This window comes from Sus scrofa, chromosome 8 (genome assembly GCF_000003025.6).
Source record: "Sus scrofa isolate TJ Tabasco breed Duroc chromosome 8, Sscrofa11.1, whole genome shotgun sequence".
Lineage (NCBI taxonomy): Eukaryota > Metazoa > Chordata > Mammalia > Artiodactyla > Suidae > Sus > Sus scrofa.
Window position 1 is genome coordinate 74,834,463 of NC_010450.4, and position 15,223 is coordinate 74,849,685.

The 15,223-nt window shown below is 40.8% G+C and overlaps 1 protein-coding gene across 1 annotated transcript in view; it reads left to right on the forward strand.

The window, feature by feature from the left end:
• Positions 1-15,223, forward strand: part of DCHS2 (dachsous cadherin-related 2) — a 272,450-nt gene that overhangs the window by 169,958 nt on the left and 87,269 nt on the right. Inside the window, 4 exon segments of the mRNA XM_021101485.1 lie at positions 6,663-6,899; positions 8,170-9,186; positions 12,362-12,549; positions 14,127-14,226. Of these exon segments, the coding sequence (XP_020957144.1) occupies positions 6,663-6,899; positions 8,170-9,186; positions 12,362-12,549; positions 14,127-14,226 (1,542 nt within the window).

Here is a 15,223-nt window from a genome sequence, read left to right on the forward strand (position 1 = left end):
AGTGCAGTTCCGGGTGGCGTGGTGAAAATACTTGGAGCTTGGCACTGATGAACAGGTTTCTCGGTCATGGAGTATTGACTGTCCCATCATTACAGAGGCATTTAGGGTAGATCAACATTTCTATATTATATATACATATAAAGTTATATGTATATGAATGTGTGGGTATATATACATATATAAATGTGGTGTGTCTGTGTGTGTAAAATATCTTAATGCAGACACCCTAGAGCAATGGCCATACTTCTGACACTTTTTGAAATGACACCTGGAGGAGTAAGTAGTGCTCATTTTCATTTCAAAATCTAGTGAAAAACTAAAAGCAGAAGGATTTACTGTGTATAGTCAGGTACTTATTCAGTGATAATTGTTTGAAAAGGCTTGAAATTTGTATTTTTCTTAACAAGACCCTTCCTTTGGTGAAGTAGGACTCCTGCCCCTCCCCCCATGAGTTCATTTCTGTGAATTTCTCCTGTAAGCAAGGTTCGAAGCTAAGCATTCTTTACAGTAGCTAACATTAGGTAGTGTTTTGTGGTTTACATAGAGTTTTAAAGCTTTCTACCTCATGCTGACCAGTAACTGCCAGATCCTGGGAATCACCTTTGTTGACTTTTAGTTATTGATCAGTTAGTGTAGGTTTCTTAAGGGTGAAGTTTCTTGACTAAGTTCTATTTGTATAACCCTCTGTATTCATCACAGTATCTGCCTTTCTCTTCCCTTTGCCTTTCCATAAAGTTTGTTGAGAACCTGTAATATGACAAATGAGATGGACCGTCATCAGTGAAATTTTGCTCAAAGAAAGGAGAAAATTAATTTTGCTACATGGAATAACATTCTGTTATTTCTTTCAGAGTTAAAATAACAAAAATACTATGTAACATATGTGTTGCTCCTTGCTCCCCATTGTCAGGTCATTGAGACCCCAAACCTCCTCATGAAACTATCTCCGTTTAAAATACCATTTTGGGAATTTGGGGATGGGTGTCATTAAACACGAGATGATTCTCACCAGAGATGATGCTTTAAAATAGCAGAGTGAATATAATGCAGATATTTATTTTATTAGATTTCACAATTAACCATATGTTGGGGCATATTTTGCTGGTAATTTGAGCATTCGTGACATCGTTTTTGTTTATATCTGGGAATCACATTTTCAAACAGCACATATTTATCACAACATCAGAGATTCATTTAATTGAATGCAGCTCTCCTAAATATCTTCATTTGCTGTTTCTGACATTTCCACTGTTGTACCTCCTTGAAGCTTTTTACATAATAAGAATCTTATTTTTTTAATTGGGAATCTTATTTTTTGAGATGTTTGTGCAGTCATTTAAAAAATGCACATTTTAATGTCCAGTCTAAATATTCATTATAGAATGTTAAGTGTACAAGTTCTAAACAGAGGTAGTAAAAATTTTTTAAAGTAAACATATCTTCTTTTTATGAATACCATATAAACACCTCTATCTATCTATCTAGCTCTAAAATGTTTCTAATTACAGAGTTAACATTTTGCCTTAGTTCAGCTGCTATAAAATACCACAGACTGGGTATTTTAACCAAGAGACATTTATTTCTCAGGATTCTAGAAGCTGGGAGCCTAAGATCAAGGTCCTGATTTAATTTCTGGTGAGGGCTCTTTTGTTCTCACATGATAGGGTGAGAGCGAGCTCTCTGGTGTCCCTCTTATAAGGACACTAATCCTATAGGACCAGGGATCCACCCTTATGACCCCATTTAACCTTAATGACTTCCTTAGTCCAAGGACAGACATGCTGGGGGTTAGACCTTCAACATATTGAATTTCAGGTGGTTACAATTCAGAATATAACACATATGCTCATTAAAACTATTGCAATGCAAGAAGTAGAAAGTCCCATAATCTCAGCCCACATAGATGAGGTCTCTCTTTATAGTTGTTCAGATCCTTTCATATTTTCAAGTATGCATATTTCTGTGTGCATGCACACACAAAGTATACATGTTACCGTTTATAATTATAGTTTACATATTCTGTAACCTAACATTCTCACTTGGAAGCACGTCACAAATTTTCCACAGTAGAGATATACTATGGTTTTTTAAATATTTAAGGAGTACTGAATCTTCTTTAACATATGGGATTATACTATAGAGTCTTTTTTTGGGGGGGGCTTTTTAGGCCCTCACCAATGGCATATGGAAGTTCCCAGGCTAAGGGTCAAATTGGACCTGCAGCTGGTGGTCTACGCCACAGCCACAGCAACGCCAGATCCAAGCTGAATCTGCGACCTACAGCACAGCTCATGGCAGTGCCAGATCCTTAACCCACTGAGTGAGGCCAGGGATCGAACCTGCATCCTCATGGATACTAGTTAGATTCTTTACTGCTGAGCCACGATGGGAACTCCGGATTCATTTTTACAACTCATCTTTCATATAAAATATAGCAGGTAAAATCTTTTTAATGAAAACCTGTATCTTTCCTCTATTCATTTTGGGTACCACATAGTATTCTTGCTGCATTAATATGCGATGGACTGAGCCATTCATTCTTTTCTTGATGGATATTAAAGTCATTTATAATATTGTAAAGGACAGTCTGTCCATTTATTTTAGAGAACTTACGTAAGTACAGGGTAGATTTCTAGATTATTGGATATGAACAATTTACTGTTTGATACATATTGCCAAAGTGCCTTTTGGACAGTGTACCTACATACCACATCCTTCATTAACCCTGAGTATTATCACAAAAATTTTAGTGGACATTAGAGACGGAAGCAACAGGTAGTTTTTAATTTTGCATTTCTGTTATTTTTAATGAGTTTGAGCATTATTTTATTTATTCACACCTTATTCGTCCTTATCTGTTATTTGTCCTTCTCCATTGCTGACCTAACTTTGGGTTTACTTGTCATTTTTCATCTTTATTACAGAACTCTTCAGTTACTATGGATACTAACTTGTTCATATATTTTCAGCATGTTTTCTTTTGATTTTATCTATAAGCCATCGAGTAAATTACTGAATAAGTGAATGAATGATAAGATAAAAACTGTTAATTAAAGTAGGCTGTTAAATGTATAATAGGTGCATGTACTCAGGCCACTGGGGGATCTTGGAAGAGTGGTACCTGAATCGAAGTGGGAGGTAAGAAAAGGCCACCTACCAGGTGAACTTGGAGTTGTGCTTTTACATCACTGAGAAATTATTAAGTCAGAAAGATGAAGGAGTTCCCATTGTGGCTCAGCAGGCTAAAGACACGATGTTGTCTCTGTGAGGATGCAGGTTCGATCCCTGGCCTCGCTCAGCGGGTTAAGGATCCAGCATTGCTGCAAGCTTGGGCGTAGGTTGCAGATGCGGCTCAGATCCAGTGTTGCTGTGGTGTAGGCTGCAGCTGAGGCTCCCATTTGGTCCCTGGCCCCGGCAACTTACATATGCCGCAGGTGCATCCTTAAAATGAAAAAGGAAAAAAGATGAAGTTGTTGCAGAAGGGGAATGCAGCAATCCAAATGGAAAAGAGCAAGTCTCTTCTGGAAATTAGTTCACTGTGCTGAGAGCAGAAGGTCCTGTACAGCGTGGTGAGATGGGGCCTTAGAGATGGAAATGCACTAATTAATGAATGGCTTGGTCATTCCTATAAGGCATTTGAACTTCACCTGCAAACTGGGGGAAGCCCTGGTAGGTTTAGATTTGGGTTCTAGGAAAACTGTTATAACACAAGTATAAAAAAAATGATTTAGGAGTTCCCATCGTGGCTCAGTGGTTAACGAACCTGACTAGCATCCATGAGAACGTAGGTTTAATCCCTGGCCTCACTCAGTGTGTTAAGGACCCGGCATTGCCATGAGTTGTGGTGTAGGTCGCAAAGGAGGCTTGGATCCTGCATTGCTGTGACTGTGGTGTAGGCCAGCGACTACAGCTCTGATTGGCCCCGTAGCCTGGGAACCTCCATATGCTGAGGGTGAAGCCCTAAAACGACAAAAGGACCAAAAAAATTATTTAGAAGGAGTCAGTCTGAAGCCAGGAACACCAGTCTGTGGTCTAGCTAAGGCAGGCATTAAACTTTTCATTGTCATAATCATCAAGAGTAGAAAATAAAACCCTTAAAAATGTCTTAATAATTAATATTAATTCTAGAATACTATATGCCCAGGAAGTAGGGGAGAATTGGGGATAGAGAGACTTTTCATTTTCTTCTGCAATGAGACACTTTTGTATTACTGGAGTTTTATTTTTTAATCAAGCACAGAATTTAATAATAAAGAATGTTTGAAGCTAATCAGCAATAGGAGGGAAAGATCTTAGAAATCAGTGTGAGGAGTATTGAGCACTTTGGGGGACCAGCACATCAGTGTGAACCCCAATTTAAAAATGGCTGCTAAGCCACTATGGAGAACAGTTTGGAGATACCTTAGAAATCTATACATAGAACTTCCATATGACCCCGCAATCCCACTCTTGGGCATATATCCGGACAAAACTCTACTTAAAAGAGACACATGCACCTGCATGTTCATTGAAGCACTCTTCACAATAGCCAAGACATGGAAACAACCCAAATGCCCATCAACAGATGATTGGATTAGGAAGATGTGGTATATATACACAATGGAATACTACTCAGCCATAAAAAGGAATGACATAATGCCTTTTGCAGCAACATGGATGGAACTAGAGACTCTCATACTGAGTGAAATGAGTCAGAAAGACAAAGACAAATACCATATGATATCACTTATAACTGGAATCTAATATACAGCACAAATGAACCTTTCCACAGAAAAGAAAATAATAGACTTGGAGAAAAGACTTGTGGCTGCCTGATGGGAGAGGGAGGGAGTGGGAGGGATCGGGAGCTTGGGGTTATCAGATACAACTTGGAATGGATTTACAAAGAGATCCTGCTGAGTAGCATTGAGAACTATGTCTCGATACTTATATTGCAACAGAACAAAGGATGGGAAAAAAAGTGTATACATGTAAGAGTAACTTGGCACAGTGGGGAAAAAAAATTTAAAAAAAATAAATAAATAAAAATTAAAAAAATAAAAAAATAGATAAAATAAAAATGGCTGCTAAAAGCAGATGTGATAACATTTTGGTTACATTAGTATTTTATATGTATTCCAACAAAGAGCATTGATACCCGTCTTTGTTATAATCAGATTGTATCTGGAACCAGGTTTTCCCTGATCAACTTGGAGCAAAGGAACTTCAAGTGAAATAACATAAAGTCATGTCAGATAAGAAGAACATGGGGATGTTTTGTCTGGAGCAGATCCGATGAGATACTTGGCATCAGATACTGATGTGTTATGTTGAAGATAAATAGGTCAGATACACAAAGTTTCTAGTGGAAATGGGAAGAAGGAATTGCAGTTCTAAGAGGGGAGATTTGACCTGAAAAGAGAAAGTAACTGAGTGAGTGTCACTGTTTTTATGCCTAGAAAACTGGCAACAGATCCTTTTGCCAGTTTCTCATGAACTGGCAAAAACTACAATAGCCCTTCATTTAACTAATACTTATGGCCAATTGTGCTGTGGTAGGTTCCACAAGTTCAGTCACATGTATTTGTATGTAAATCTGTTTAAAAGTTTGTGTGTTTTCGGAGTTCCTGTTGTGGCACAGCAGAAACAAATCTGACTAGGAACCATGAGGTTGCAGGTTCGATTCCTGGCTTCGCTCAGTGGTTAAGGAGCTGGCATTGCCGTGAGCTGTGCTGTGGGTTGCCATGGCTCTGGCGTAGGCCGGTGGCTACAGCTACAATTAGACCCCAGCCTGGGAACCTCCATGTGCTGCAGGTGCGACCCTAAAAAGACAAAAGACAAAAAAAAGTTTCTGTGTTTGTCTTGATTTTTTGTTAAATACAACTAACATTTTCAGGAGTTCCCATTGTGGTGCAGTGGGTTAAGGATCTGGCATTGCTACAGCTGTGGTATAGGTCGTAGCTGTGGCTTGGATTTGATTCCTAGCCTGCAAACTTAAATGTGTCTAATGTTTAAGCTCTAGTAAATATTGCTTACTGGACAGAATCTGGACCATGATTGTGCAAAAATGCTCTAATTCTTTGATGGGAAAGTAGATGTGTTAGGATTCTCCAAAGAAATGGAACCAATAGGAGATATATAAATATAAAGACATAGATGAAGAGAGAGAAAGACATTTATTGTAAGGAATTGGCCATGTGATATGATGATGGAGGGTAACAGGTGATCTGCAGGTGAGGCCCAAGGAAGGAAGAGCATAGCTCCAGGCTGAAGGCTGGCAGTGTCAGGACTCAGGAAGAGCTGAGAGGTTTTCGTTCAGCTCCACAGGCAGGGGAAAGACCCATGCCCCAAGTCGAAGGCAGTCAGGCAGGAGGACTCTCCCTTTCTTGGGAGAGGACCAGCCCTTCGTTCTACTGGGGCCTTCAACTGATTAGGTGAGGCCCATCTACAGCAGGAAGACCCATCTGCTTGACACAGTCTACCCACTGAAAGGTCACTCTCACCCACAAACACCCTACAGAAACACACAACATGACATTTGACCAGATACTCAAGCATGCCGTGACCCAGTCAAGTGGATATGTCAATTTAACCATCACAGTGGCTTTAACAGATCAGGTGTCATATTCCCCAGTATATATTGCATGCTATCTGATTTTTACTTCTTCCTTTCCCCTACCCAGGGGTTATTTACTTAACATCAACTCTTAGTCATTTGGAATCCGCAACACTTTTGCTGATGGTCTGTGCTCGAGATGGTGGCGGGCTTACCTCTGTCACTAATGCTGAAGTCACCATACATCTTCTTCAGACAACTCTGGCACCTGCTGAGTTTGAAAGGCCCAGGTACGCTTTCTCCGTTTATGAAGATGTGCCTGAAGACAGTCCTGTGGGAACAGTGAAAGCAAAGGAGCCCTCGAGTAAGTACTTCTTGCGCTGCATCGAAATCCATCTGTGGAACCTTTCCTGTCGTTTCTTACTTAGCTTGTACGGTTGCAAGTAAATCTTGCTTTTTCACCACACAAGAATGGAGACCATGCAACTTATGGCTTGCTCCTTGTTCTTTCAATATTATTTCTATCCTCCAGTATTTTTTTTTTCTAATCACAAAAGTTGTAGATGCTTTAAACCCACTTTCTAACACACACACACACACACACACACACACACACACACACACCCATGCACACATATACAAGTTCCAAAAATGTTTTGTGAAAATATATCCTACTATCTTTGTTGTTCTATAGCTACTCCCCCCCTTTTATATTATGGACGGTTTTCCAAGTAACTGGACATCATTCTGGCTCATTAAAAAAGGTTTGTATTTCAAGTTATATATGAAATATGTGTTTTTGGTTGTTGTTGTTGTTTTGCTTTTTCAGGCCGTACCTGCAGCATATGGAGGTTCCCAGGCTAGGGGTCAAATTGGAGCTGTAGCTGCCGGCCTATGCCACAGCCGTGGCAATGCAGGATCTGAGCCGCGTCTGCCTATACCACAGCTCACGGCAATGCCAGATCCTTAACCCACTGAGCGGGGCCAGGGATCCAACCCGCATCCTCATGGATTCTAGTCTGGTTTGTTAACCGCTGAGCCATGAAGAGAAGTCTGAAATATGTTTTATCTAAACAATTCCCTTTTGCTGTCAATTTGAATGATTTACCATCGTGTTTGCTAGTCCAAATAACACTCAAGCAATATCCTTATGCAACGTGTAGCAGTTTCTCCGCAAGATAAATCCCTAGGTGTGAACTCACCCTAAGATCTTGTCCTGCTCCCTACCCTGTCCTTTCTCCTTCCCTAACTTTTGGAGAGTGTATCGCCTTTTATTGGTGGATATCATAGAGAAACATTGGTGTAAACTTGACTTTGTAAACATTGACTTTTTAAACACCGGGGTAATCTCATATACAAAGCAGCATATAAAACAGTCATCTGCATTATTTTCCCAATATATCTCCCTTTTAATTAAAGCTTGCTCCTTCTCCATTGGGCATTACCTTCATCCACTAGTGCATCTGAAACCACTTGTCAGCAGGCTTTGAAGAGCAGAGCGAGATGTGATGCAGTGCATCGTATTCTCTGTGATTGTGATGTGCACCAGTGCTTCCCATTCTCAGTGTTTACAGTAGGTATATTCTTTTGACACGCGTGATTCCTCTTTTTTCTTTCATTTTTTTTCTCTTCAGATGCCTCAGAGCCCATTTTTTACAGGATCGCCTCTGGCGATCTGGATGGAAAGTTCTCCATTCACCCGTGGCTGGGCACCATTCGAACCCAAAAGCCTCTGGATCACGAAATGCAGCCCGTGGTTGTGCTCATGGTCCAGGCGCAGCTCGGCAGCTCCTCAACCTGCGGCAGCACAGAGGTTACCATCACTGTCATCGATGTCAATGACAATGACCCGGTGTTTCCCAAAGCCTCTGATGAGGTTACGGTGCCCCCGACCATACAGCCTGGCACAGCCTTGTACTGCGCCCGGGCGGTCGACCAGGACAGCGGGCCCAACGGCTTCATCCGCTATGCCATCGCCAGCCAGAACCCGAGCATCTTTTCCATTGACTCAGGCCAGGGTGTGGTGTACCTTAACGCAAGCCTGGGGGGCGCTGGGGTGCGGAGGTGCACCCTGACCCTCGTGGCCCGGGATCTTGGCGTTCCTCCTCGGGCAGCTCTGTTCTCACTCACGATCATCATCGAGGAACCAGCGCAAAGCCCGTCCTTGACTTTCGAGCATCTGGTCTACCAAGCGGAAGCTAGTGAGGCTCTCTCTCTGATGACCCCCATCCTGAGGATCCAGGCCTCCCCACTTGGCCCGCGGCGCACCTTCCCACAGATCCTGTACTCGCTGGAGCCCAGCACTCACTCGGGGGCATTTGGCGTCCACCCTTTCACGGGTTGGATTTATTTGTGGCGACCGCTGGACTATGAATCCGTACAAACCTATCATCTTAGAGTGTTTGCCTGGGTCCCAGAGGACAGATTGTCTCACAATGTAAGCACTTCAGTCATTGTTCACATCCTGGATGAGAATGACAACTCCCCTACCTTCTTGCATGAAGTCATGTTTTTGAAAGTGGAGGAGAGTCCTGTTCCCCAAGGGGTAATTGGCAAAATTACAGCAATTGACAGAGACTCAAGCCAGAATGGACAGCTGTCATATTTCCTTTTGTCTGATGGAAAATTCTTCAAGATGAATCCTAATACAGGTAACATTTTGTAGTTTGCACTTATGCCTTTAAAATTGGAATTGATAGGAGTCCCGTCGTGGCTCAGTGGTTAACAAATCTGACCAGGAATCATGAGGCTGCAGGTTCGATCCCTGGCCTTGCTCAGTGGGTTAAGGATCCGGCGTTGCCTGACCTGTGGTGTACGTTGCAGACACGGCTCGGATCCCGGGTTGCTGTGGCTGTGGTGTAGGCTGGCAGCTACATCTCCGATTCGACCCCTAGCCTGGGAACCTCCATATGCTGCGGGAGCGGCCCAAGAAATGGCAAAAAGACAAATAATAATAACAATAATAATAATAAATAAAATAAAATTGGAATTGATAAAACTCAGATCTCTTCATTATCACCTTAGTGCAAACATAATTAAAATGACAGGTTTTAGTCAATGCCTTGTTTGATTATGTTATTGTGATTTTAAAGTGAAGTCAAAATTGAATAGAATTTTACCTAAAAGGATTCATACTTCTCATTATGGTTCTTATTTTGAATTGGAGGTACAGTCAGAACTGGACTGAATGAATCCTTATATAAAGTATGTTTCTCCTCAACCATTCTTTCTCATTTGTGGATGTCTTTAAAACTTTTCAAGTAATATTTTAGAAAATATGTTATCAATGAAAAACTAGAAAATAATCCATTAGTTGATATTTCATAATTACTCTTTTGATAGATTTCCCCATTCTCATTTTGATGAGGGAACCATGGGGAAAGAGCAGATATTTACGTTGTGGTCTTTTCAAGCTTAATTATGAAGTTAAATATGAGATGTTATTATACTTTAAAATGTACATTGTATAAATTGATAAGGACTTTATTTAATTCCTGCAACTCTCTGCACGTAAACTATGTTTATAGCTGGAGAAACTGAGACTCAAGTGGCTCAAGTAACATGCCCAAGGTCAAGGAACTAGAAGAAGGTACGAAGGTCCCCATTTTGCATAGTCCCAGGAGGCACCACTCATGTCATCCCCTTTATAAGTGGTGCCTCTTGCTACGTAGTGAGACAGAATTGGACTTCAGTTGTAGTTACCTTCCAAGTGCTTGGGTTTTGAAATGATACCCCTTCCTCCAACGGATGGAGCTTTACAACAGGGCACAGGCCTGCCAAGGCCATTGCAGGCTGAATCTCAGCTCCCTTTCACTCCAGAGCTGGGACCCCACCCGTCCCCCACCCCACCCCTACTCCCACCCCTCCCCCACCCCTCTCCCACCCCCACCCCTCCTCCCACCTCAGGGCACAAAGGGCGAGGCTGGGCAGGATGGCCCTGTTTGCTCTTTACTTTAACATGCTAGATAGCTTTCTCGGTCTTCTATTTCACTCAGTAATTTATTATCATTATTATTATTATTTTGCTTTTTAGGGCTGCGCCCTTAGCATAAGGAAACTTCCAGGCTAGGGGTCAAATTGGTGCTGCAGCTGCTGGCCTACACCACAGCCACAGCCACAGCCATAGCAGATCCTAGATGCATCTGCGACCTACACCACAGCTCACGGCAACACCCAGATCCTTAACCCACTGAGCGAGGCCAGGGATGGAACCCACGTCCTCATAGATACTAGCTGAGTTTGTAACTGCTGAGCCACAATAGGGACTCCCTAGTATTTTTTTTTTTTAATAAATTAAAATATGCAGTTGGTTCCTCCACCCTCTGCTCTCTTCCACAAGTAGTACAGCTTCAGAAGAGCCAGTGTCCATTCCTAGAACTGTTGTCTGGCTTTAAGCAAGAAACTTCACCTTGGGGCTCACCTTCCTTACCTTGAACAGGGGAGAAGTCCCACCAGGCTCCATGTCTTGCTCTTGGGGGTGAAGAGTTAAAGTGTATAAAGGGGAGTTCCTGTAGTGGCTCAGCAGTAATGAGCCCGACTAGCATCCGTGAGGACGCAGGTTCAATCCCTGGCCTCATTCACTGAAGGCTTAAGGATCTGGCATTGCCATGAGCTGTGGTGTAGATTGCAGACTTGGCTCGGATCCCATGTTGCTGTGGCCGTGGCATATGGTGGCAGCTACAGCTCCATTTTGACCCCTAGCCTGGGAATCTCCATGTGCCGTGGGTGTGTCCCTAAAAAGACAAAAAAAAAAAAAAAAAAAAAAAGAAACGTGGGGAAGTTGCCTAGAAAACAAGCAAGAATTTGCAAAATATGGCTTGTAAAGCCTTAAGAGTTTTTTGGAAAGTCACAGATACCGCTATACACACATATTAATGTGTGGTTAATTTACAGTGTTGTGCTGATTTCTGCTGTGCAGTGGAGTGACTTAGTTTTGCATATGTACGTTTTTATTATATTCCTTTCCATCACAGTCTATCCCAGGAGACTGGATATAGTTCCATGTGCTACACAGTAGGACCTCGTTGTCTATCCATACTGAATGTAATAGTTGGCTACAGATATATGTTGAGATAACAATACATAACTCTTTACATGAAAGATGAACCATTGCCTAGGAATGTATTTGTTTTTCATGAAGACATTTTGCCATTCTTTTAAAGGAATGATAACAACTTCGACATTCATAATAATTTTCAGCTAGAGGGTACTTTTGAATTTGATTGCATTAGTTTTCAATAGCCCTAGGAAGTAAGCTCAGAGAAATCCTTGCTTGTCCGAGGTGGAGAAACAGGGACCCAAACCCAGGACTTGTGAGATCAATGCTGAGGTGCTTTCTGTAGATTTAGTGTGAAGGGGGATATGCTGTCATTTCATTTTATTTTTATTTTTTATTTTTGCCTTGCCTGAGCATGTGGAAGTTCCAGGAATCAAACCTATGCCACAGCAGTAACCAGAGCTACAACAGTGACAACATTGGATGCTTAACTCCCTGAGCCACCGGGGAACTCCATTCTGAATCTTCTGAATTAGAATTACTGAATTCCAAGAGTATTACATCTTTTGTATTTATGAATATATTTTTTAGTCCCAATGGTAGATGGTAGATAATGAACTACAGAGAATGATAAATTGAAGGTGGCCGGAGAAACTTCAGATAACTCAACAGAGAGCCAGACCGCTGATGTACCTGCTCTTGGAAGTCGTGGTCGATTCTCAGAGCTTTATGTCTGATTTTCCTTTCTGGGAATTGGTTTGGATGTGGTTCAGAATACCAGAGTTCTAGTAGAGTTGACAACCTCTTTCGTGCTGCTCTGCGCTCCACAGGAGAACTTCTCAGTTGGGTGGCACTGGATCAGGAGCAGCAGGTGCATCACCAGCTGACCGTCCTAGTGACCGACCACGGTTTCCCTCCTCGGAACGCCACCGCCTTGGTGTATGTCTCAGTGACCGACATCAATGATAACAAGCCCTATTTCCCGCAGTGCCTCCCTGGGAAGGAATTACACATCAAGGTATTCGGAAGATTTGCAGTCTTCTGAGCCGCTTGTTTTGAGCACCATCTTGTGGTAAAAGCATGAATTTATCCAGTCTTGGTGGGGAAATGCATACTGCTCTAGAAAATCTAGAAAGCTATGCATAAGCCAGCCCCCCAATTTAAAAAAAGAAAAATGTTTGTATGTGCTATTTGTGGTCACACACGCAGTAGTTTTACAATAAGGGCTTTCTGTCCATTATGTGCTAACATCATGTACCTCACTGTCAGACCTGGATTGTGTTTTCAGTGATTTGCATGCCTCTCTTTGCTTAGAGCTCCCTGTGGGCTATTCAGACACCTGTCTAAGATGATTAAAGATGGGAGAACAGTCTTTAAAGTGAGGAAGTTCATGCACCCAGAGATTGTGACATTTGTTCTTTTGGGGCACATGCAGTGACTTCTGTTTTTATTTCTGTGAGCTTGTTCATTTCCATGTTTTTGTATATGTTATAACACAGATAATAAATTAGCATAACTTCATCTTAATGTTAATATGTTAGTTAACACACTGCCCATATGTTAATGAGCTATTTCTATGTTAATAGGTTAGTTAATATGCTACATTACTATGTTAATTAATTGTTTCTTGGAGGTACTCATACTTTTTTTTAAATGAATGGGTGATAGGAATAAAAAGTTGGGAGCTTCCAAAACAATTGGACATTCAAATTGGGCACAGATGTGCATATTGAACAACTCAGCAAAAGGATGGATAAGTTAATAACTTTAAACTCATCTTCCATATTTGAAGGAAATTCTACCAATATTGAGCATTATGATATTATTCTTATGGTTTTTATTATATCATTTTATGTATGATATATGATGGCTTAATTAGGCAGTAGGACTCTAAACTTGGAGTTTGCCTCCACACAGACATTTCAGTATTCCAGGCAAGTTTCTGTTCATTTATAAAGTATGTTTCCTGAAATAATGTCCATCTTTAGCATATTCTGGACCTTTGAAAAAATATCCAAGCGTTCTCGTTGTGGGGCAGCGGAAACAAATCCACCTAGTATTCATGAGGATGTGGGTTCAATCCGTGGCCTCGCTCAGTGGGTTAAGGATCTGGTGTTGCTGTGAGATGTGGTGCGGGTCACAGATGCAGCTCAGATCCCGAGTTGTTGTGGCTGTGGCGTAGGCCGGCAGCTGTAGCTCTGGTTAGACCCCTAGCCTGGGAACCTCCATATGCCACTAGTGTGGCCCTGAAAAGCCAAAAAAAAAAAAAGATGATGACAAATGAAAGGATGCTAGAATTTTAAAAATATATCAAAAAGCCTAAGATTTTTTAATCAATTTGGTTTCCTTTTTTTCCACTCAAAATTAGTTCAAATGCTACAGATAATTTGTTCAAACTGAATAAAACGTTGAATTTGTAATTCTTTTATGAATTTACACTCATGTAACTTTTATATGGCAGACATTTGAATTATAGGTGGATTTAAAAATAATTTTGAAAAAGCTTAATATTGATATATTCTTTCACTTAAAGATTCATTGATATTTCATTTTAAATTTTCACTGACTAATTTATGTCCTTTGTCTTAATGACAGGTTCTGGAAGGTCAACCAGTGAATATGTTGGTTACAACAGTGTTTGCAAAGGATCTTGATGAAGGAAACAATGCAGAAGTTATATATTCAATATCTTCAGGTAAAATCACTACCTATAAAGAATTAAGGGCTTTTAGAATTTCTTTTTTTGTTTCCCAACCATCTGTTTCTTCTGGGAAAATAGCTAACGCTGAACACAGCACCAAATTGCAAACAAGGCACATTTGTTATTTTCTAGAAGCATCTTTAAAAAAAAGAATTTAAAAGTTTAATGTAAAAGCATATTAGTTTTCTTACATCCTGAATAGAATTTAACCAGCCATCCACCTTAAATGAATGATGTTCCATAATCTAAAAATGCAAATCAACTTCTATTGACAGGAAAGTAGTAGTTAATGGATTAAAAATTGGTATTAATTATAAAGACATAGGTTACGAATACCAAGCATATGTGAATCTCTATGAAGATTAAGTATTCTCAAGGACAGAGTAAATCATACCTAGAAAATGTCACAGAGGTACATATACAAGGTATGTGTATGTGGGAAGTTTATTGATACAGGGTTATGTTTATGATTTTAAGAATGCATAGACCTGGAGTTCCTGCTGTGGTGCCGTGGGTTAAGGATCTGGAGTTGCTGCAGCTGTGGTGTAGGTTACAGCTGCAGCTTGGATTTAGTCCCTGACTAGGGAACTTACATATGTGGCGGGTGTGGCCAAAAAACAAAAACAAAAACAAAACAAGAATGTGTGGGCTTCTGATTGGTTCCAGTGATTAACTTTTGTTGGCATTGTGTTTTTCAATGTCTTTTTAAAAGACATTTGTTGCTTTGTCATGTTTGATGCAAACACAGGGAAGCAAGAGACAACATTGGCTTTCCCTGCAGATATATTCATTGTCTGCATGGAAAATCCCAAATATACTACAGGCGAACTGCTGGAATCAATAACATAAAAATTGGGGGAGAATGTATATGTGTATGTGTGACCGGGTCACTTTGCTGTACAGGAGAAAATTGACAGAACACTGTAAACCAACTATAATGGAAAAAAATTAAATCATTAAAAAACATTGGGGGGGGGACAATGTCAGCATA